Source organism: Ailuropoda melanoleuca, chromosome 1 (assembly GCF_002007445.2).
Source record: "Ailuropoda melanoleuca isolate Jingjing chromosome 1, ASM200744v2, whole genome shotgun sequence".
In the NCBI taxonomy this organism is placed as follows: Eukaryota; Metazoa; Chordata; class Mammalia; order Carnivora; family Ursidae; genus Ailuropoda; species Ailuropoda melanoleuca.
In genome coordinates, this window is record NC_048218.1 from 128,712,694 (window position 1) to 128,736,373 (window position 23,680).

At 38.3% G+C, this 23,680-nt stretch overlaps 2 protein-coding genes across 3 annotated transcripts in view; one reads left to right on the forward strand and one right to left on the reverse strand.

The window, feature by feature from the left end:
* The window catches only part of FBXL13 (F-box and leucine rich repeat protein 13), a 199,372-nt gene that overhangs the window by 120,672 nt on the left and 55,020 nt on the right, over positions 1 to 23,680 (forward strand). The window contains exons 12-16 of the mRNA XM_002919670.3: positions 12,020 to 12,118; positions 12,680 to 12,797; positions 12,907 to 13,069; positions 20,697 to 20,816; positions 21,589 to 21,715. Of these exons, the coding sequence (XP_002919716.2) occupies positions 12,020 to 12,118; positions 12,680 to 12,797; positions 12,907 to 13,069; positions 20,697 to 20,816; positions 21,589 to 21,715 (627 nt within the window). The remainder of the gene's footprint in view (positions 1 to 12,019; positions 12,119 to 12,679; positions 12,798 to 12,906; positions 13,070 to 20,696; positions 20,817 to 21,588; positions 21,716 to 23,680) is intronic.
* FAM185A (family with sequence similarity 185 member A) overlaps positions 1 to 23,680 on the reverse strand; it is a 144,529-nt gene that overhangs the window by 3,065 nt on the left and 117,784 nt on the right. The gene's annotated exons all lie outside the window — the stretch shown is intronic.

A 23,680-nucleotide genomic window follows, 5' to 3' on the forward strand; every position in this document is an offset into this window, starting at 1 on the left:
TACAGTTGCTGAGGCCAAAAATCTTGGAGTCATCTGTTACATTGAATTGTAACCCCCTCCCCCATTCACATATTCAAGTCCCAATCCCTAGAACCTCCTTACTTGGAAATGGGGTTGTTCCAGATGTAATTAGCTAAGATGAAATCATTAGGATGGGCCCTAATCCAAGATGAATGATGTTCTTAATAAGAAGGGGACATTTGGACACAGATATATGCATACAGAAGAGTGCCATGTGAACATGAGAATAGCCATCTACAAGCCAAGAAGAGAGGCCTGGACCATTTCCTTCCCTCACATTGAAGGAGGGAAGGAACCAACCGTGCTGACACCTTGATCTTGGAATTTTAGCCTCCAGGACTGTAGGACAACAAATTTCTCTTGTTTAAGCTACCGAGTTTGTGGTACTAAGTTACAGCAGCCCTGGCAAACCAGTATGGTATCTCGGATGTTCTCTCTCTTACACATGCCACATGCGCTCTGTCAGGAAGGCCAGATGGCTGTGACTCCAGAACTCCCTAGGATCTGACCATTGTCACTACCTCCGCAGCTTCCAGCCCAGCCCGGGTCACCATTATCTCTTGCCTGCGTTATTGTGCTGGCCTCCCAACAGGTCTCTCTGCTTTCACTTCTGCCTCCTACAAGTCTACTCTCAACTCAGCATCTAGGGTGATCCTTTTAAAACCCAAGTCAATGTCCTTCCTCTCCTCAAATACCTGGTGAGGCATCCCATTCACTCAATAAAAGAAAACCTCAGAAGGACCCTCGAGACCCTATGCAATCTGTCCTCTCCTGCTACTCTCCCACTTACCAAAACTCTGCTCCGGTCACACTGGCTTCCTTGCTGCTCTCTCAGCACACGAGCTCTTGCCTCGGGGGGTTTGGCACTGGCCATTTTCCTTGCCTGGAATCCTCCTTCTGTGGCTATCTGTGTGGTTAACTGCCTCATCTTCTTTAAGTCTTTCCTCACACGTCCCCATGATGAATGAGTAAATGGATAGAAAAGTATCAGCTAAAATGCTCCAAAGATATCTACATTAGTTCCCTGTTAATTTTAGCACCTCCAAAAGCTCTTGTTTCTTTCAAAATCTCAAAATAGAAAATCTGGGTAGGATGAAGAATTTTAACAGAGAGGACAAAGCTTTCCTAGCTGTCCATGAGAGAGTTCCAATGCGGAGTGCAGTGATTCCTGGTTAGGCTTTCCCTTTATCCTCTGCTCTGTTTGTGTGTAACTCCAAGGATTCTCCTGTTGATATTATCATTGGTGGCCACTTATCCTAAGATTAATGTATCCCCAACTGTGTGTGGCAGTGGGTCATGGCACTGTGTAGGAAGCCAAGCACAGAAAGACCACAGCAATGCTGGGAAGGAAGGCTAGGGCTATAGCTAATCTCAGGCTGAAACGCAAATGCCTAGAAAACCAACAACTCTGAACATGGAGTGAAAGAAGGAACCAGATGAAGGCCAAGGTTCCAATGTATATGTTAAGATTGAAGAGAGCTAAACCAGAGAGTTAAAGAGCTTGCAATAGGAGCCTCTACCTCTGTGCCTCCCCTGCTCTTCACTTCCAGCCTCAGTTGTTTTACTAGGCTCACCTTTTGCCCTCTGCTTAGACACCCTCACACTGACCCTTTCTCCCATTCACCAGGTGAACTTTTACATATCCTTTGAGGCTTTGTTCAACCGCAAACTTCTCTAGGAAGTTCTCACTGGCCCCTTGTTTCCCCCAACCTAAACTAGGTTATGATCCTTCCTGTGTATTCTTCTATCATTGTATTTCTGCTAAGCATTCTCTATGTATTCAGTGTTCTGCTTATTTGTCTGCTGTTCTCCCCACTGCGGGCTCCTTGATGGTCAGGGTAGTGCTTTATTTATCTGTGTATCTGTATCCTTAGCACATAATATAGTACCTTGCATGTAGCAGGATTGTGATCAATGTTTGATGAATGAATGAATGAATGAATGAATGAATGAATGAATGAACGAAAGAAACAACAGGCAATCTCAGGGAATGGCCAGCAGGTGCTTCAGGTGGAAGCTCAGGAAGTCTGTTGGTAGCTAAGAAGTTGGCAATTTGCCAGAGCAAAGTCCCAGAGTCTTTTCTTTTTAAGGGTGGAGTCTGACATTTCTTCAGATTTAGGGGAAGGAAAGAGCCTAGGAAACTATGAAATAGTGGAGTGAAAGTACTCATCAATCATTTTTCAGTCACTAGACACAAGTCAACAAAAATGAAAAGGGATAGTATCCCAGAAACGTTCAAATGACTCAATGCAATAATAATTGGTTTATCAGTAGTTCTTGTACTGTTAAGTCTCTCTCTGGGACCCACACATCTTAAAGGTACGTTGTGCAAACTGCAAATGGAAGATTCCAAGGTCATTTCAGTTCTCTCTAGGCTACATAAATTCCAACCTCCCCTTCCAGAGAGGCGAAGATCATGGAAGGTCTTACTTGTTCACCTCTGGGGATTGTGGTGGAGGTGGGTGAAAGCCACAGAGCCATGCCCAGGAATGAATGTACTAGCCAAAAAGAAAGGAGATTGCATAAGCAAAGCAAGAGTAGAAAGCAATTTCTCTTCTCTTCTCTCTCTCTCTCTCTCTCTCTCTCTCTCATATAGCAGAAGGCAATGGGATGGTGAAAGGAGCCCCAGCCTGTAGTGGGGAGACCTGGAATCTAGTCCTTGATATGCCACTAACCACTTGCACAACTCTGGACAGTTACTTGGTTTTTCTGCCTCAGTTCCCTCATCTACAGAATGGCTAGTTAGGGCTACATGATCTTGGAGTTCCTTTTCAGCTTTAGAATTCTGTGCTTTCCTGTGGAAGTCTGGTCCTTGGCACAGAAACTGGGAGTGGAGGTACAGATTTGCTACATTATCAATAAGGGGTAATTGGAACAATAAGAGTTGTGCGACCAGCTAAACCAGTTGCAAATAAGCAGATTATGTACCAAAATGAATTGGCGACAGTTAAATTCAAAATTATAATTCATTTATATTTGATTCCATTTTCCTTTATCCTGTATTTTAATATACAGTAATAATAATTGCTATCATTTGTTGGGTACTGACTAGGTGCTAGGTGTTGAGGTGAGTGTTTTACATTTATTATCTCATTTAATCTTTATAAATAACTATATGAGGTGGGTGTCATTATTCCCATTTGAGAGATGTGGAAACTGCAAAATTCTGTGCTGTAAACATTTAACAACTGGCAGGGAGCAGGGAAAGCCGTGATTTTCAATAATTGCTGATTTCCATGGTATAAATACTCTCACCATTAACTATATTTCAATTTACCAATGCGAAGTCACTGAAGAGAGAGTTGGGAAGAGAGGTGCAGTGATACACCATTATGGAATATTTTCACAGTACAGATACAAAAAACATAAATGTCCCCAAGAGCATGGGTAATAATAATATGTAATAAAATAATTAGGGAAGTGGCGAGTTTGAGTATTCACCTCCTTTGTTAATATAACTTATTTAATTTTAAATTTATATTATTTAATTTTTAATCTGGCTGTGGTTTTTTTTTTTTTTAGATTTATTTATTTATTTGAGAGAGAGAGAGAGCACAAGCAGGGGGAGTGGCAGAGGGACAGAAGCAGACTCCCCGCTAAGCTAGGGGCTCCATCTCACAACCCTGAGATCATGAGCCAAAAGCAAGAGTCGGATGGCTTAACCAATTTGAGCCACCCGGGTGCCTCTAATCTAATCTAACCTAATCTAATCTAATCTAATCTAATCTAACAATTGGCTCGCAGAGTTCCTAAAAATTTAATAATTTGCGCATGCAAGCTGGTATAAACTGGCCTCGCACACCGCTGAAAATGACTGTAAGACAGAGTGAGCAACTTGCCCAAGGTCACACAAAAAATGTCTTGGCCAAGATTAGAACTTTGATGTAACTAATTCTGAAGAACAGGATCTGTACCACTAGACTATCATTTGTAAAACTGTAAAGTGCTATATACTGCCTATGATTTAAAAAAATTGCATTTTCTATTTAAAAAATTTATATGGTCATAAGTGTCATTAATAAGAAGGAGTTTTAGTAGAAAAGCAGTCACGAATCCAAAAAGTCACAGTACAATTTCTGCTTTTCTGGGTCAGTTCTTGTGCCTCAGTTTCCCTGTCAAAGGAATGCTTTCTGTCTTTCCTGAATCATACTTCCAACTGCATTGGGGAAAAAAATAAAATTCATGAAAATCGTTTTACATTTCTTGTAGATAGGGCTCATATAAATTTAAATGGGTATTATAATATTAGTTTGAGGATAACTCTATGATAGCCATATTGAAAATAAAAATAAAGAACTATAACAAACACCCACTATGAGCATCCAGAGCTTAATGCAATCTCTTTGTAGGCAAACTGTATATGGATGTTTATTACATTAAGCAGTAAAAAAGGAAACATCTGGCAACAATTTTTAGATTTTGAAGAATCAGATGGCAAAATGAGTCTCAGGGGACTAAGATCCTGTTTCACACTCCTGAAAAAAGGTTTGAAAAAAATTTCAGCGCTCTCTGAAAAACCGTATTTCAGTTTCTTCTCTGTTTGCTATTTAGGATGTGACTTACATACAGAATTTCATAAACTCGTCACAAAACTCTACTTAGGTCTTTGGACCTGGGTGAAGCCTGTGGTTAGAACTCTAGTTATAAAGCCACCATCTAGCTCAATAAATCTAGACAAACCAAGTAGCTTCATGGTTCATTGTATTGTAATAAGAAAGTATTAAAGCTGTGATTCTCAGTCAAAAAGGAGCTAAACTTCCATTGTAGTACAGGAGAAGCTATGAGTGATTTGACCATAGGGTGAGGAAAAGAACAAGATCGTGTACTCTAAGCAGGAACGAGAAAGTTTAAGAAGGGCCACGCCTGCTCCTGCAGATCACAGCTCTGAGTCACGGTGCAGGGAGTGCACGGAGTTGGCACGCATGCTTGCCTTCCTGGCATCTGTCGGGTTCACTAATCTTGTTATTCTAATTCCTCACTCACATTCCTTTTTATGATTGGCTTTCCAATGTTTTTAGGTAAATACAGCAATCTTTAACAAATGACCATATTGACAACCCCCTCCCTCTGCCTTTGGAACTATTAATTCTGATTTACATTCTACAAACAATTTATTCAACAACTACTTGGTCTACTAACAAACAGTTGTTATATCATTCTCTGCCCCAAGCACCTGTGTTGTACCGTAAAGAACATGATGGATACGATGTTGTCTGTGCTCCTTGGCAGGTATATTAGACATATGCTTAAGTAATTATTATACAAGGCAGAAGATGCAAAACTCAAACCGAGGGCTGTGGTGTTTGGTGCTCCGGGATCTAAGAGGAAGAAACAGTTCTACCTGAAGTGATCAGGGAGGGTACCTAGGAGAAGTGCGTTAGCAAACACAGAGGAGAAGGTAGCCATGAAGAATATATAGACTGGAAAGTACGGGATCATAAAAGGGATAATAACTAGGCCTCTGTTCCTATCACCACAGAGGACACAATATTTGAAAGCCTATCAAGCCATTTTAGTGCAGACCCTGATAAGTGTTGCTATTTTAAAAGTTTGTGGCACATTTGAATGCAATAAAACAAAATGTTTCATGTTTTGGGAAAAATCTTTCTTTCCCTCCAACAGTTCATTCTACTTGCGAAGCCAGGCTTCTCTGAGGTCACCAGGAGGTCATGAAGGATATATGGACATGACTAAAGTCATTACATTATCCATTAGTCATTGGTAGCAATGTTGCTGGAATGAGAGAAACAGCTGGAAATGGTACAGGAACACAACTTGGGCAATGTCTACCTAAGATAGATATCTCTAGCTGTCATAGAGGGTCTGGCCCTACATATAACTCTCTTCTGTGTTGCTGAGCTAACTGGTTCAGAGACAATATTGTGAAGAAGAAGTGGAAAGTGGAAGCTTGGTAATATGTTATTCTCTCTGGTATAAGTTCCTGCCTTCTTTCTGACCACCTTGGAGCAGCAAAGAGGGATTTGAGCTAGTGCTTGGTGCTCAACACTTTGGTTTTCATTTTGTATGGCTCACTGACAACTCATTTTCTTCACAGACAGCTCTGTCCTGTCCTGCTCATGGGTTCAGACCCACCCAGAGGCAGCTGGAGAGAATTTTCTGTGATCACCAAAACTTCTCTGCCCCCATCAGCAGCAAGTAGCTGTCTGCTGGGACTTGAGATTGGAACAGCATTGGTGCGGCCAACTTCCCCAACTTCTTAACCAATGGGAGTTCGACCAGCAAAGAGCAGAGGGGCAGGGCTCCAGTTGGTGTCCAGGCTAAAGCCACTTAACAACTAAATAAAGACAGATTAGATCCCAAGTTTTGTAAGAATACTAAACAGAAGATGCAAAGGTATCAGTTGTGGCGAGGCCTGCTTTTTAACATGGTAAAGTATTCTGCTTTTTCCCTAAGAGAGGAATTTTTAATTTCAGGCTTATATTACCATTATTTCAGTGGAGAGAAAGGACAACTAATAGTTGGTTGGCCTGAAAGATTCTGGCATGAATATTTGAGTCATAAAATATTAGCCAAGCATCTTTTGGATATTCTAAAATAAACCATGTAGAGAACTAAGCATTTCATGCCAAGGCAAAACTAAAAAGCTCTTCTTAGAGGTTTCCCCACCCCTTTTCTGGATACAGTCTTATTGGTTGATAGCACCAAGTGTTTGGCTGCATTGCAAATAATCACTCAGCTGTGGCTGATTACTGCTATAATTTTTTCCCTTGTTCAGAAAATCTTGTCAAAAATATGTTTCCAAGACAGCAAGAGAGAAAAAAGTTTCTTTTCTTCTTCTTCTCCTTCTTCTTCTTCTTCTCCTCCTCCTCCTCCTTCTCCTTCTTTTTTTTTTTTTTACAGGGGAAGCCATTACTTGAAATACTAGTATTAGGGTAATGGCCCAGGGTCTAAGATAAAGGGGAAGAATTTAGAAGTATTGTAAAAAAAACAACTATTCCCATCTCTGGAATTGCGTGTCATATGGTGACGGGGGGCCTCTAGCATTGGCTCTGCCATAGGTGGTGTGACTCAGGACCATTTGTTCATTTGTTCAGCTCTCTGTCTGACACTGCCAGCACTGGGGACAAATCACACTACTTCTCTGAATACCATTTCTTTATGTTTGCAATGTGAGGGATGCACTAGAATGATCTCTCAAGTACCTCTTCCTCTAGTTCTGGAATCTTTACTTCTCTGTGGGAGGACAGTGCACCCAGAAGAATAGTAACAGGAAAACTAGTATCCAGTATTACATGCCCGACATTGTGCTAACTAACCACTTTTACATACTCTTTACCCCGTTTTGTTTTCTTAAGTAGTTCTTAAAAAAAAAGGTATTCGTAAAGATGAGAAAACTAAGGGTCAGAGAGGTTGAGTTGCCTTTTGTTACAAGTGAGAAAGAAGCAGAGGCAGACTCAAACCCAGCTCTGCTGACGCCAAGCGCAGTGTTCTTCCCTTCTCTGATCTCCAGATTTTTAGTGTTCATTCATCTCCCCTGGACTTTTCTCCGGGAATACTTGTGGAAAATTTAGAAGAATCCATGACAGGACAATACAAAATACATCATTCTTGCCTTATGGGTCTTCCATTAGCTTTCCCTCCCTCTTTACCTACTAAACTTTTCCTATTCATCCCAAGGGTGATCTTGCCACTTTATCCAAGTCCACTGCTCCCGCTGCTTGGCTTTCGCCTGTGCTTTACCTTCGACTTGGAATTGTTTTCAGTTTTGTCTGTGGCCAAATTCTGTACTCTTTCCCAGACTTCATTTGTCTTACTCTTAAATTTAATTCATTTGGCCCCAAAAAGTTGTCCAACACAGTAAGAAATTTTAAAAAGAGTATAAGATCATCTCTTTGGGGGAATTAAGACATGCAGATTATAGGAGAGTTATAGCTAAAACAAAGAGCTTTAGACTTGTAAGGGAAAGAGAAGGAAAGTAGCTGGGGTCATTAGAACTTGAAAAGTAGTTAAGGCTGGAGTAGATGAAAGGAGAAAGAGGCAAAGGGAGGTACAAAGTCAGACAAAGAGCAGAGAGGTCCACTGAGTACTGGAGAAGTCAGATGTCTTTCTGGCTGGAGCAGCTAGGTTTAAAGACCTATGACAGCTGGGATGGGACAGTTGAAATGGATGCTGTTGTTGAAGAATGTTAATCAGAAGGAACACTGGATTAAGAGTTTGAACATCTGTGTTCTTGCTCTGTCAATTTGTAATCTGGGGAAAATCGATCAAGGAACCTGACCTTTGTTTCCTCATCTCCTGGAGGCTACCTCAGCATATAGAAGTCCAAGCTCCTTAGAATAGCCTGCCTCTTCTGCTGTTCCTACCTCCAGCCATTTTGTAGTATGTCATCATGTGTGAGGAGTCACTTATGAGCTGAGACTTCCATAACACTGGATAATCACATTCACTCTGGGAGAACTCTAACAGTGCTGAAAATGATTTCTCATAAAGCTACACAAGTTAAATAATATTCATACACATGCATTTAAAAATGAAATTTTCCCCTACTAATTATTTAACTTTGAGGAACTAAATTCCTTAACTAAATATTTGGGATTGGAACTTTAAGGGCTTGAGGGTTTCTGTTTTAACTTCACCATGTGAGACAACAATAAGCTCTTAAAGCTTTCTTTTTAGTTATGGCTGGCTCAGTTATTATTGGTGCCAGGCAGGGTGGATAATCTCAAAGATGCTGATATGGATAAAAATGTGGCCAGGCAAGTTCATATGATTGGCCAAAACCAAGCAGGCAAGAGCAAACAGCATCAGCTATGAATCTCAAATGTCCAAAGTCCCCAAGGTAGCTGTGATGGTTAATTTTAGGTGCCAACTTGAATGGCCCATGGGGTGCCCATCTATTCAATTAAACATTATTCTAGGTTTGTCTGTGAGGGTGTTTCTGGATGAAGCTAACTTTTAAATTGGTAAACTGAGTAAAGCAGACTACCCTCCCCAGTGTGGGTGGGCCTCGGACAGTCTGTTGAAGGCCTAAGTAGAACAAAGGGCTGAGGAAAAGAGAATCCTTATATATAAATCCCTGTGTGCAGCTTTATTTCTTTAAGATAATTTTGTCTGATTCCTGGGCCAAAATAGATACCCTGTTCAGACATTAGAAACATATTTCCCAAAAATTCTTTAGAAAAAATTGTTCTAGTGTCTTAGTCCGTTCAGGCTGCTATAGCAAAATACCAGACACTGGATAGATTATAAACAACAGATATTTATTTCTCATAGTTCTGGAGGCTGGGAAGTTCAGGATCGCGACACTGTCAGATTCAGAGTCTACTGAGAATCTGGTTCACAGACAGCGCCTTCCTGCTATAACCTAACCTGGTGGAAGGGGTGGGAGATCTCTCCCGGGACTCTTATAAGGGTACTAATCCCATTCATGAGGGCAGAGTCCAAAATTACCTCTGAAAGGACCTACATTCTAATAACATCGCCTTGAGGGTTTAGGATTTCAATATATAAATTTTGCGGGGACACAAACATTCAGACCATAGCACCAAATATATTTCTACCTGAGTAAGGGCTTGGCTTTTGCAGCCACTCAAGATTGCACACTCAGCCCCTTCTCTCAAGGGCTTCTCCTGGCCTTTGACTGGGTGCTCACGCTTGGTTCTCATAATTCATTCATACATTCTTTCATTCTTACATTCTCATGTAGTAATATTACTTCATTATCTATTCAGTTGACACTATAGGTACCCTGCTGGGAGCAGGGGTACAGGGGAGTTAGTTCAACAACTAATTGTAACATTAATTTAACTATAGTTATGATACTTATATGGTGCTATAAGTGTATAATAAGAACCTGGCCTAATCTAAGGCTCAGGGACACTTCCTGAGCAGGTGGCATTTGAGCTGAGCTCTGGTTGTTCTGAGAGTTCCATTACAGCTGCTATTGCTTGTTCCCCCTGTCATGCTGCTGTGAAGATGACGTTGTGGGGGTGTTCCCTCCGCTATCTGTTTCTGGGTGGACTCTCGGTTTCCCATTACTGAATCTAAATACCATCTGATTTCCCATTCATGCCTATTTTTTATAGGAAATGAAACCTACATAAGTTATTTTAAGATAATTAATCATAGGCAAATGCATTTGATCCTTCGATCAGTCAGTGTTTTGAATGTTCTCCACTGCTACTGCTTCTGTTAATGTGGATAATGTTAGTTGAAAGAAAAATCAATACTACAAAATTTCAGTTATCAAAACAGTGTGGTATTGGCATAAGATAGACATATAAACCAATGAAATAGAGTTGAGAGACCAGAAATAAACCTCTACTTTTATGGCCAATTGATTTTCAACAAGGATGCCAACACCATTCAATGGGGGAAAGAACACTCTCTTGAACAATTGGTGCTGGGGCAACTGGATATCTGCATGCACAAAATGAAGCTGGATTCCTATCTCATACTGTATACAAAAATTAACTCAAAATGGACCACTGACCTAAATATAAGAGCTAAAGTAATAAACCTTAGACGAAAACACTGAAGGTAAAGCTTCATGACTTTGGATTTGGCAATGGATTCTTAGATATGAACCAAAACCATCAGCAACAAAAGAAAAAAAAACCAGATAAATTGGGCTTCATCAAAATTAAAAACTTGTGCATCAAAGGGCATTATTTAAAAAGTGAAAAGACAACCTAAAGAATGGGAGGAAATAATTTGCAAATCATATATCTAAGGGTCTAGTATCCAGAATATATAAGGAACTCTTACAAATCAAGAATTGAAAGACAAATAACCCAATTTAAAAATAGGCAAAGGGCTTAGATAGACATTTCCCCAAAGACAATAAGCAAGTGACTGATAAACACACGAAAAGATACTCAATATCATTAGTCATTAAGGAGATGCAAATCAAAATCACAATGAGGTACCACTTCAAACCGACTAGGAAATGTTTTTAAAGGAAAACATGGGGAAATGAAAAATAATGCTGGCAAAGATGTGGAGAAGTGGGAACACTCACAGATTGCTGGTGGAATGTAAAATGGTGCAACTGCTGTAAAAAACATTTTGGTGGTTCCTTAAAAAGTTAAACATAGAATTACCATATGGTCCAGCAATTCCACTCCTAGATATATACTCATAAAAACTGAAAACTGGTACTCAAATAGATGTACATGCATGTTCATAGTGCTATTCAAATATCCAAAAGATGGAAATAACCCGAATATTCATCAACAGAAGAATGGTTGAACAAAATGTGGTATATTCATTTAACAGAATATTATTCAGCCACAGGGGATGCCTGGGTGGCTCAGTAAGTTAAGCATCTGCCTTTGGCTCAGGTCAAAATCTTGGGGTCCTGGGATCGAGCCCTGTGTTGGGTTCCCTGCTCAGTGGGGGGTGTGCTTCTCCCTCTCCCTCTACCTCTTCCCTCCCCTCCATTCATGCTCTCAGTTGAGGTACTGATGAATAAGGTACTGATACATGATGCTACACCGTGTATGAACCTCAAAAACATTATGCTAAGTGAAAGAAAGGAGACACAAAAGGCCATATATCATCTAATTCCACTTACAAGAAATATTTAGAATAGGTAAATCCACAAAGAGAGTGATTGCTGGGGGCTGGGAGAAGGCGTGTGTAAGAAGCAACTCCTTAATAGATTCAGTTTCCTTTTAGAGTGATGAAAATGTTTTGGGACTAGATAGAGGTTATGGTTGCATAAGACTATGAATGGTTAATTGCCCATTTAAGTGATTAATTTTGTGTTATGTGAATTTTGCTTCAATAAAAAATAAACAATAAGTTAGCTAGACTTATTGTGGTGATCATTTCACAATATATGCATATAAGAAATTAAGTAGTAAAGAAATCAAGACGAGATTCTTTTCCTCTTAAGTCTGCCATATTTTATGGTTTCAATTTTAAAATACAGTAGTAAAATCATGACATACTTTGGGATATTACTTCTTTAGGGTTTATTAGATGTCATGCTAATGAGTTCTTCCATCATTTTCACCTACTCTGTACAATTCAGATTTCAGTCCAAGGCTTCAGGAACATTGCAAACAGCTGCACTGGAATTATGCATCTGACCATCAACGACATGCCAACACTAACGGACAACTGTGTAAAAGTAGGTAGTTGCAAAGTACATTTTCTTCTCAGTCCTAATAGAGGGGCACATTGTCTAGTGGTTTGTATTATTAAAAAATATGAACTGGATTTTCAATTTAGTTGTTTTTATAGTAAGAAAATCATTAAAAAATTTACACACACACACACACACACACACACACACACACACACAAACATTTGAACATTTGAATCCTTACATATCCTAAAAAACTCTGTTTCCTAATTAGGATGTTTTTGTTTCAGAGATACTGTAGCCTAAGCATAAACTTTTAGTTCTATGTGTCAAACTTCTCAATGTAGTGATATTTTTCAGCATCCCATTTTCTCATGTTTTCCCACACCTTTGTAATAGGATTTAATTCTGATTCCTCTTCATTACTCAAATGTAAGTGTATTCAAATATATTGAATAAAGGTACCATTGTCTTTGAAATTAGGAAAATTTAATAGTTAACATGTCTCCTTCTGAAAATATTGAGAAAAAAATAAATAACCTCATTACTTTGCTAGACCTATTCTATATACTGTGGTAAATTTAATCATCTTTTTTTCTTCTAAAGGCTTTAGTTGAAAAGTGCTCCCGTATTACATCAATAGTTTTCATCGGTGCGCCTCATATCTCTGATTGTGCTTTTAAAGCTCTTTCTACTTGTAACCTCACAAAGATCCGCTTTGAAGGTCTGTGATATTAAAAATGGGGTTCAGCATTAATGTTTACTTTTACTCTTGGGGCATTACAAATACAACACTTGCCTTCTGCTTTGTCGTGTTTTATTTTTTTGAACAGGAAATAAAAGGATTACTGATGCATGCTTCAAATCTATAGACAAGAATTATCCAAATATCAGTCACATTTACATGGCAGACTGCAAGAGAATAACAGATGGTAGCCTTAAGTCACTTTCACCTTTGAAGCAACTGACTGTGTTGAATTTGGCAAATTGTACAAGGTAATGAGTCATTCAGTTATATATTCAAGAAATATTGATTATCTAAAATGTGTGAGACCCTCTCAAGGGGTTCATTGGTTAATAAACATGAAAGTTCAGGAGTCTAAGTGTAGGGAAGTGCAGAGCTCTGTGGTAACACAAAAAAGGGGTACCTATGTGGAATCATGGACCCTTATAAGATTAAATGAATGCACAGGAACACTTATGGTCTACTCTTCCTCATGAGGGTTCTCATGGCTAGTTAAGTTTTAATAGGCCTTTTCCCAAATGGACTTTGTTAGTTGCTTAGGAGAAACCAATCTTACTGAAGGGTTTCCTCTTGGTACTCTTGGTTAGATTTGTCCTCTGTGTAGAGTCCCTAACAGATGGAAAGATGACAAGTTCTTAATGAAACCCTTTCTTCAGCTGGGCATTGCGCTTCTACTCTGGTATTGTCAGGTGGGCAAGTATCAAATTCTTTTTTTTTTTTTAAGATTTTATTTATTTATTTATTTGAGAGAGAGAGAAAGCGAGAGACAGAGCATGAGCGGAGGGGGAGAGGCAGAGGGAGAAGGAGAAGTAGACTCTACAATGAAGTAGGCTAATATTGGGGGAAACATAAGACTAGTCAGAATAATAAGCTAAGCTACAATAAGCTTGACCCATGATCCATATTATTAAAATGGGGAGGCACCATGGGTTGGGGATGGGGGGGGGCTGGATTTGAAATGGGAAAAACATGGATTATGAAATCAGGTTTCCAGGGAACAACCCAGCAAGGAATTGAGGCCTCCTGACAACAGCCATGTGAATGAGCTTGGAAGCAGAACTTTCAGCCTTAATCAAGCCTTCAAATGACTAAGGCCCAGCAGGCATCTTGATTACAAGTTCATGAAAGACCCTGGACTAGAACCATCCAGCTAGTCCACTCCCAAATTCCTGACAACCAGAAACTGGGAGATAATACATGTTTAAGTCACAAAGTTTGGGTTAATTTGGTACATAGTGATACAGAACAGATATACACACTACATCTTATCATATTAATATGTGAAATAAAATTGAATTTCATCCTCATATTTCACTCAGGCTTCTATAGGTTAACTACTTTTAACATAAATGGAGGTTTTCTACTTTCATAGTTGACAAGACACTTCAAACGACTCTTTGCCACAATTTAGTTTAGTTTAGTTAAAGGTGATGAAACATACTTTAAATACATTGCTGAGCCACGAAGAGTAAGAGAAAGATCCAATATCCAGTACTCTGATTCTGCACCACCCTCTCAATGAACACTCTGAGATGAATACTGAATAGCAAGCAAACATAAAAGGCATTGCTGCTCTGAGCATAGATGTTTATGTCAACACTGCCATTGAGAGAACCAATGTTGAGCAAGACTCAAGGTAGAGAAGCAGAACCTGAGACTTCCACCGGATCTGGACCTCTCCAAGGGGGACAAAACGGTCTTGGGTAGGAAGTACCCATGCTCCTGCAAGCAGTTAGCTCAAAGCTTCTCTGGAGGAGAGCACTTTTTTTCTTTTTCTAAAACATTTCAATTATTTATTTGAGAGAAAGAAAGAGGGAACGCATGAGTGGGAAGGAGGGGCAGAGGGCAAGGGAGAAGTAGACTCCCCGGTGAGCAGGGAGCCCAATGTGGGCTTGATCTCAGGATCTGGAAATCATGACCTGAGCCAAAGGCAAACACTTAACCAACTGAGCCACCTAGGCACCCCTGGAAAGCATTTTCTATTTAGGCCTCTAAGACTCCTTAAATTAAGAATAAGATATAGGTGCTCACAATTAAAAATTGTTACATGTATGAATATATGAATCACCATGAGAAAGAGTCACCAGAAACAGCAAAATAAATTTGACCTTCAAATAATTCTGATATTGGAGTTATCAAATATAGGATATTAAGCAAATATGTATGAAATGTTTGAAGAAATTAATGAAATCAGAAATACACAGGCAACAAAATATGAGAAAATAACTAGATTTATTTAGAAAAAAACAACTTTTAGGAATAAAAAATTATACTATAGTTACTGAAATAAAGAAACCCAAATGGATTGCCAATCAGCAGATTAGAACTCACTGAGAAGAGAAGTGCAGAGATGGAAGATAATCTCTTCCATGACGTGGAGTAAAAAAAAAAAAGATGAAAAATATGAAAGAGTGTATCATAGGGTAAAAACACAGAGAAGGTTTAGTAACAGAGTTTCAGATTAGATTTTAAAAATTCATCTATAAGAGACAAGCCTAAAACAGTAACTTTAAGAGCCAGAGAATAAACACTTTCCTCAACCACACATCAATCCTTTTTAAAATGACTGTACATGAAGTTTTAAAGCAAGTTTCAACAACTTTCAAATTATCGGTATCAGCAACTATATTCTCTCACTACAATGATATTAAATTAGTAATCAGTAAGGAAAAGGTAAATTAAAAACATATATATGATTTAAAAGTAAAAATTCTGGGGTATCAGAGTCACCTGAGGAGCTGAATAAAACTACATTTGCCCAAGCCCTACCCTAGAGCTCCTGAATCCAAATATTTAAGAATGGAACCCCAGCTTCTGTATTTTTTTTTGAAAAAACAACATAGATGCTTTTGATGCACAGAGTTGGGATTAACTACATTAACCAATTACCTGGGACCATTACCTGAATAATTTTTTTCTGTTGGCTTTTGATGCCTCCTGGATTATAATATAAAATGACAGGTACATATATATACATATTTATACATACATATACATATATATGTACATACACACGTATGAGTAAATAAATGTCTGTTTTCAGACTACCTTTCCTGTTCCATTCACTTATCTGTCTTCTATCTAATCTTATACAGTATTTTATCCGTAAAATGGGGAAAATAAGAGTATATACTCAGGACTGTTGTGAGGATCAAATATGTTAATCCATGTAATATGCTTAGAACAGTGTCTGGCACATAATAAGCACTCAATAAATGTTACCTATTAATGCTTTATAATATGTTTTAATATCTAATGGAATTAGACTCTCCTTAGTAAGTTATGTTTTGCCAGTTTATTCTTCTAAATGAACTTTAGAAACTTTTTTTTTTTTTAATAATCTATACCCACTGTGGGGCTTGAACTCATGACCGTGAGATCAAGAGTCACATGCTTTAACCACTGAGTCAGCCAGGTGCCCCTCCAAATGAACTTTAGAACAATTTGGCCACATTTCAGAAAAAATCCTATTGAGATATTAATTGAAACTGTGTTAAATATATAAATTAATTTTGTAAAAATATACAGTTTTACAAGAGTTATTTGGTTTTCCCTTTATCCAAGAATTATTTATTGAAGATGAATTCAAATTTCCAAGTAGTTTATGGCTAATTATCACTTTGTAAATAATTTTCAGTTTTATGACATCATGGTACAAGAAGATGGCTTGCACGATTTCCATCTTTTGGAATTGAGAGTTTTTTATTTAACGGTAAAGGTGGTGGGGAAGATGATGATTATCTTGTTTAGTGTGTTGGATACCTTTAAATATTGCATGGAACTTAAACTGAATTAATTATATTATTCTAATTTTTATGCCTCTTTTTTGTTTGTCAAAAGCTCTGTCCACCAAAAAAATTGTATCTTAATTATGTTCTTTTTGAATTTCTAACTATTTTCATTTTATTTTATATTTATGCTATATTATATGTTGCATAAAAATTCATAACTTAAGTTACCAAAACAAACAGACTGACCTTGGATCTCTTTTCTATAACGGAACATATATTTATCATTGATTTTTATATTATTACTGTTCATATTATTATATTTATTAATATTATTCTTTATATTATTATATTATTATTATATATATTATTATATTATTATATGTTTGGTATTTCTGTTGTGGATGAGAAATCCAGAGGTCAGTCTGATTTTTTTTGATAACATACACACACACACACGCTGATTACTGCTTTGTTTTTATTTATTCTTATATCTTTCTAGAGAATCTTCTTCATTTAAAGATTGAATCCTGGTTCTCTATTTTTGATCTTATTTATTTTTAATTCCTTATCTTTCTGCATTTCAAAGGAACTTTTCAAATATGCCTTTTACTTATTAATTTAATATTCTAAAAGGGTCAATTTTGGTTTGATGACTTAGGTTATTATTCTTATCGTTGAATTTTTAGTTTCTTTGTTATCTGTTCTCTTTTTTTTTTTACTTGTTTGTTAGAGTATAGTCGACACACAATGTTACATTAGTTTCAGGTGTACAACTTAGTGATTTGACACCTTTATACATTATGCTGTGTTCACCATCTGTATAGCTACCATCTGTCCTGTTACATCATTATTACAATATCATTAACTGTATTCCTTATGCTGTGCCTTTTATTCCTTTGACTTAGTCATAACTGGAAGCTTGTATCTCCTCTTCAGGATTTTGCTCATCCTCCCATCCCTCTGCCCTCTGGCAACCATCAGTTTATCCTCTATATTTATAGGTCTGATTCAGCTTTTTGTTTGTTTATTCATTTGGTTTTCTTCTCTTTTTTTAAAATTTCACTTATGAGTGGAATCATACGGGTTTTTTTTTTAGATTTCATTTATGAGTGGAATCATATGGTTTTGTCTTTCTCAATCTGACTTATTTCACATAGATTCCTCTAGGTCCATCCATGTTGTCTCAAATGGCATGATCTCATCATTTTTATGGTTGTGTAATATTCTATTGTATGTACTGTATAGTGTGTGTATATATGTATGTATACCACATTTTCTTTATCCATTCATCAATTGATGAACACTTAGATTACTTCCATATCTTGGCTATTGTTAATAATGCTGCAATAAACATGGGGTGGATATATATTTTTTGAATTGGTGTTTTCATTTTCTTTGGGTAAATATCCAATAGTGGAATTGCCGAATCATAGGGTAGTCCTATTTTTAATTTTTTTAGGCACCTCCATACCATTTTCCATGGTGGCTACACCAATTTACATTCCCATCAATGGTGTACAAATTTTCCCTGTTCTCCACATCCTTACCAATACTTATTATTTCTTGTTTTTTTGATTCCAGACACTTTGACAGCTGTGAGGTGATATTTCATTGTAGTTTTGATTTGCATTTCCTTGGTGATGAGTGACATTGAGCATCTTTCCGTGTGTCTGTTGGACATCTGTAGGTCTTCTTTAGAAAAATGTCTATTCAGGTCCTCTGACCATTTTTATTTTTTTTTAAAGATTTTATTTATTTATGCGACAGAGATAGAGACAGCCAGCGAGAGAGGGAACACAAGCAGGGGGAGTGGGAGAGGAAGAAGCAGGCTCATAGTGGAGGAGCCTGATGTGGGGCTTGATCCCATAACATCGGGATCATGCCCTGAGCCGAAGGCAGATGCTTAACCGCTGTGCCACCCAGGCGCCCGACTCTGACCATTTTTAAATTGGATTCTTTGTTTTTTGGGTGTAGACTTGTATAAGCTCTTTTTTATGATTGGTTGGTTTTTTTCTTTTTACAAAAGTTTATTCTTAAATGTACAACAGGATCTAAGACCGCACTTCATTCTAGCTGTAGGCGGCAACAGATGCTATGACAGGGAATCCGGATGTTTAAACAGGAATGGAATTAAGGATCACCATTGCCTCAGGCACAAGGAACAGCTCACTTTTTGCCAGATTTCTTTTTTTTTTTTTTTTAAGATTTTATTTATTTATTTGACAGAGAGAGAGAGAGAGCAGCAGAGGGGAAGCAGACTCCCTGCTAAGCAGGGAGCCTGATGCAGGGCTCCATCCCAGGATCCTGAGATCATAACGTGAGTCAAAGGCAGACGCTTAACTGACTGAGCCACCCAGGCACCCTTTGCCAGATTTCTTAATTCCACCTGTGGCCCTGGAGCCCTTCCCCATGGTCCTTGCTTTTAGCTCCTCGAGTTTCTTCTGCTCCTCTTTCTGTTTCTGCTTGAATGCCTTATCTTCCTCATCCATCTCCTACGGCTGCTTTGGGGCCTCTTCCTGCCACCTTTGTGGCTGGACATGGCGCCTATTGCCCCTTCTCCAAGCCCTGCCACCAGAAGCTGACTTTTGTAAATTCTTCATATATTTTGGATATTAACCCCTTATCAGATATAATTTGCAAACATCTTCCATTCAGTAAGTTGCTGCTTTGTTTTGTTGGCTTCTTTTGCTATGCAAAAGGTTTCATTTTGATGTAGTCCCCCGATAGTTTATTTTTGCTTTTTTTCCCCTTGGCTTAGAAGACATATCTAGAAAAACCCAGATACCTAGAAAAATATTGCTGTGTTTGCCATCTGTTCTTTATCTCAGGTGGCCACCTTTTCATCTTAGAATGCATCTTAGAATATTTTTATTACAGCCAGGTTGCTCCTTATTAATTCCTACTGCTTCTTTACACTGTTTAATAAATTCTAATGTTTTTGTATTTTCTTTTAAAAATCATTTTCAGAGGTATGCTTTCTCAAGTCTTACAAATGCCATGCCATATTTGTTTTCTGGTTAGTAAAAATATCTCTCAATGAGTGTACCCCAGCCCTGGTGTTTGCCAAGAGATAAGTTAATCGGTTGTGTTTACACTCTCCTTCTTCCTTCTCCCCTCCCATTCTCCCACCCACCAGGTCTTTAACTGTTTTCCCAGGTGCTGCCAGAGTCCCCCTGTCTTATTACAGATGGAAGGTGAGTTGATGGACATAGGAGGTATCCACTTAATGTGGCCCATTCAAATGAAACAGGCCCATTCACCTTCTGCCTGTACTGCTCAATTCTTTGTAAATCTGACCAAAGAGGGTATAAAGAGATGTCAGCAGTCAACATATATGGCTCCCAAGGCTCTTCCCATTGGTACACCTACCTATAGGATTGTTGTGTGTGAAACCCACCTCTCTTAGGATGCAGTGTGCAATCTCCTGTTGTGCTTTATTTACTGAAATTCTTTTTAGAAGGAACTGGTGGTGTCCAAATGGAATTAGAAATAAACCTCCCAATGGAAGACAGGGAATGGATGGGCCAAACAGACTTCCAGCCATTTATAAAGCATGGTTCGGGGTGGGGGATGGAAATAGTGCTGACACACAGGTGTCTCTGATTAGGGATAGACAGTGTGGGAAGACTGAGGTCAAGGTCTTCTTCTAGGTTTTCTATACTAAAGCAGAAAAAAAATCCATAGGATTTTCAGTCCAGCTAACTTGACCTTGTATTTAGTGAAAATTCTTGCAAGATTCTGGCTGTAGTTTGACTGTTAGTCTTGGTTCTCCCTTTCCTAAGTTTTGGTGTTTTTCTTTTACAGGAGACTGCATCAGGGACTACTTAACTTGATCACATTTTAACCCCAAAGAGACCTTAAGAATCATCTGTCTTGTTAATAATTCTAATAATCATGCCATCTAATTAAATGAACAATGAACAGGAGGAACATATTAATTAATACTTCTCCCATGACTATCATTTATACTTTTTCTATTATACTAAAAATTATATGATCAAATCTGGTTTTAAAATGTTGACACGATACCCATATAAAGATATTACCATGCTATTTTAGAATGTATTGAATGTAGTAACTATTACTTAAGTAGTACTCTATATATTTACATATAAAATCACATATAAAGCTTTTCTCTTTCCTACAGAATTGGTGATATGGGACTAAGGCAATTTCTTGATGGTCCTGTGAGCACAAGGATAAGAGAGCTAAATTTAAGTAACTGTATCCAACTGAGTGATGTCTCTATTGTGAAACTATCAGAGCGGTATGATAAAACAATAAAATTTTACATCATATCATTAGCAATTGTGTATCTGCTAATAGGAGAGATCAGAGATAGACCTTCAGAGCCATTTGGGAAATACTAGAAGACCAAGAAACTGGTCTAATGCTCAGTGAAATAAAAGACACTGGAGTCAGATTAAACTAGTCTTTTGATCATATCTGAGATATTTCTTATTAATCTCACATTAGAGAATATTTGAGACAGACTCACTAATGAAGTTATCACTATCTAGACATGAGTGACTTCTCTGCACTTTTCAAGGGTATTATCTCTGTGTAAACCTTTACTCCAGCATTTCCCAAGGGATGTTCTAGGTGGTGGGTACATTCCTGATCCTCCTTACTTGTCAGAGATCTTGTGTACAGTAAGTAAGGGTCAATTCCTATAGCAAATGTGTAAGGGATAAATGAGAAACTTGACCTTGTACTTTTAGTGGTCATTCATCATACTTACATGATAGTTTTTTGTATACATGTGATATTTTTTCTTATTAGAAATTGTGATATGAAAGGAAACCATAGATATAATATATAATATATATTATTATAATACATATATAATAATCCATCTCCCTTTCATCTTACTTTGTAATGACAAATTATTTTCCACTTTTAAGTTTACTCTTACATTGAGAAAAAGAAAGTCTTTGCCCCAATACCATTTGCTTCTCTCAGATAGTTTTGATATAAAGAAATTGCTACTGAGACTGTGATTAAAGTTAAAATTAATTCTTCATACTACTTTCTTTCAGCTGCCCTAATTTAAACTACTTGAGTTTACGAAATTGTGAATATGTGACTGAACTAGGAATTGAATATATTGTGAACATCTTTTCTTTGCTGTCAATAGATCTCTCTGGAACACACATCTCTGATGAGGTAAAGAAAAGTTTCAAAATAGTTCAACAACTTTTATTGTTTCCAGTAATATAATCATTTTTCACCTTGTAAACAATGAAGAGAATATCAGTTATTTTTATTTCCTAAATTATTAGATTATAAGAGGTAAGATTAGGAATATTGTTTCTGGAATAGTGATAGATGAGGTTATATGTAAATCAATGGTCTTGTTTCTCTGCTTACAAAATGGCAAATTCAGTATTTTGAGCAAAGTCCTGACAGATTGGAACGTCACATGATAGATCTGAAATCTGTTTCTTTATAGAAATTTAGTAATGTGGACACAATATATTCCAGTTGGCTTATCTGTTTTTCTTGTGGACTGAACATTCTGTAAGACTACCTGAGTGCCTTGAGATCTCACTCTGTAGTTCAAAACTGAGATCCAGAAATAGCCTCATCAAATCTACAAAAGAATACATTTTGAAGAACTAATTTCTGGGGCGCCTGGGTGGCACAGTTGGTTAAGTGTTGGACTCTTGGTTTTGGCTCAGGTGGTGATCTCAGGGTCCTGAGATTGAGCCCCTCATCAGGGTTCATGCTTAGCACATAGTCTGCTTGGGACTCCCTCTCCCTCTGCCCACCCCCCATGCTCTCTCTCTCTAAAATAAATAAATAAATCTTTAAAAAAAGGCACTCATTTTTTGCAAGCTGCTGATGCTACTCATCAGAGTTGAAACTCAGTTCACTCATCCTATCCGTCCAGCACTGCCCCCACTTACTAATCAAAAGGAAGATAAACCCAGAGAGATTTGCCAGGTTTCTGAAAGAATTTAATGGGCTGTAGTTAGATAAGGAATGCATTGGCTTCTCTAGAAGATCAGGCATTGGAAGGCATAGAGGAAGACAACAGAGCTGAGAATCTCTCATCTGCTTGCTAAATCCCTGTTCATCTCTCAAGCTCATCAAATACCACCTGTGAGGCCTTCTCTGAAAAGCCCTTCCTTCCAAGCAAGTATAGGAACTACTTCTCTATGTGGATCTCCAGCCCCAGCACATCCTTGGACATGACGTATTTCTCTCCATTTCTCACTGCATTATTGATACCCGTGTTGTGTCCGCTCTTCCCCAACATTTAGTGGGCTCTGTTAGATGTAAGACTAGGTTCTTTCCTTTTTTTTTTTTTTAATCTAAGAGTGAATTTAGATTCAGCCTCCATTCTGCTAGATGGTCTCCTTTCCCTTTCCTTCCATCTATGTGTGGTATGAGACTGGGGTGGGGACGGTTACATGGAGTCAATTCATTATGGTGGAGGCAAGCCTGATCTTTTCAATGTTGTCTTCTGTCCAAGCTGGGACATACTGGGATGGCTGTGAGCTCGTTTGGTCTTTGGTTTCCTGTTTAGTTAGATCCCTGATGTGTCTTCCTAGTCCCAGCTCCAAAGCCCCTTTAAGTCTTCTGGCTCCTTTGTCATGTGTGCCTTGCTTTGGGCCCCCCTGGGCATGGGGAATCTGTGAGGATGTCTTAGGTCCAAAGTCCTAGACATCCCCTGTAGACATTTTCCAGGCTCTCACATCTAGGTGTATTTGCCCTCAGGCCCATGCCTCACCCTTCTCTCACTCTGCCACAGAGTAGCTGACTCATGTCCACTGGATTCAGTTGGGTTTGGTGCTTGTGAGGCATTTGTGAGCAGTTGGAGGGTAAGAAGAAGGAAGAGGCCACAGTTTACTTCCACCTTTCTTTGCATCATCATCATCAGCTGCATTTCCTTTGAGATCTTTTCCCTCCAATCAGGCCTCTTGTGGTTCCAATCTCCCTGATGACCTTGGCCCCTGGGGTCTAATAACACCATCTCTTCTCATTGGTGCTCCAGCACAGGGGGAGTAGTAGCTTCCCACTGCTGCTCACATCTCTAGATTTGTCATTATCCTATTTGGCTTCTCAGTTTCTCTGCCACAAATGTAGCCAATTCCCTGTTATACTGAAATTTCCTCAGTTTTAAAT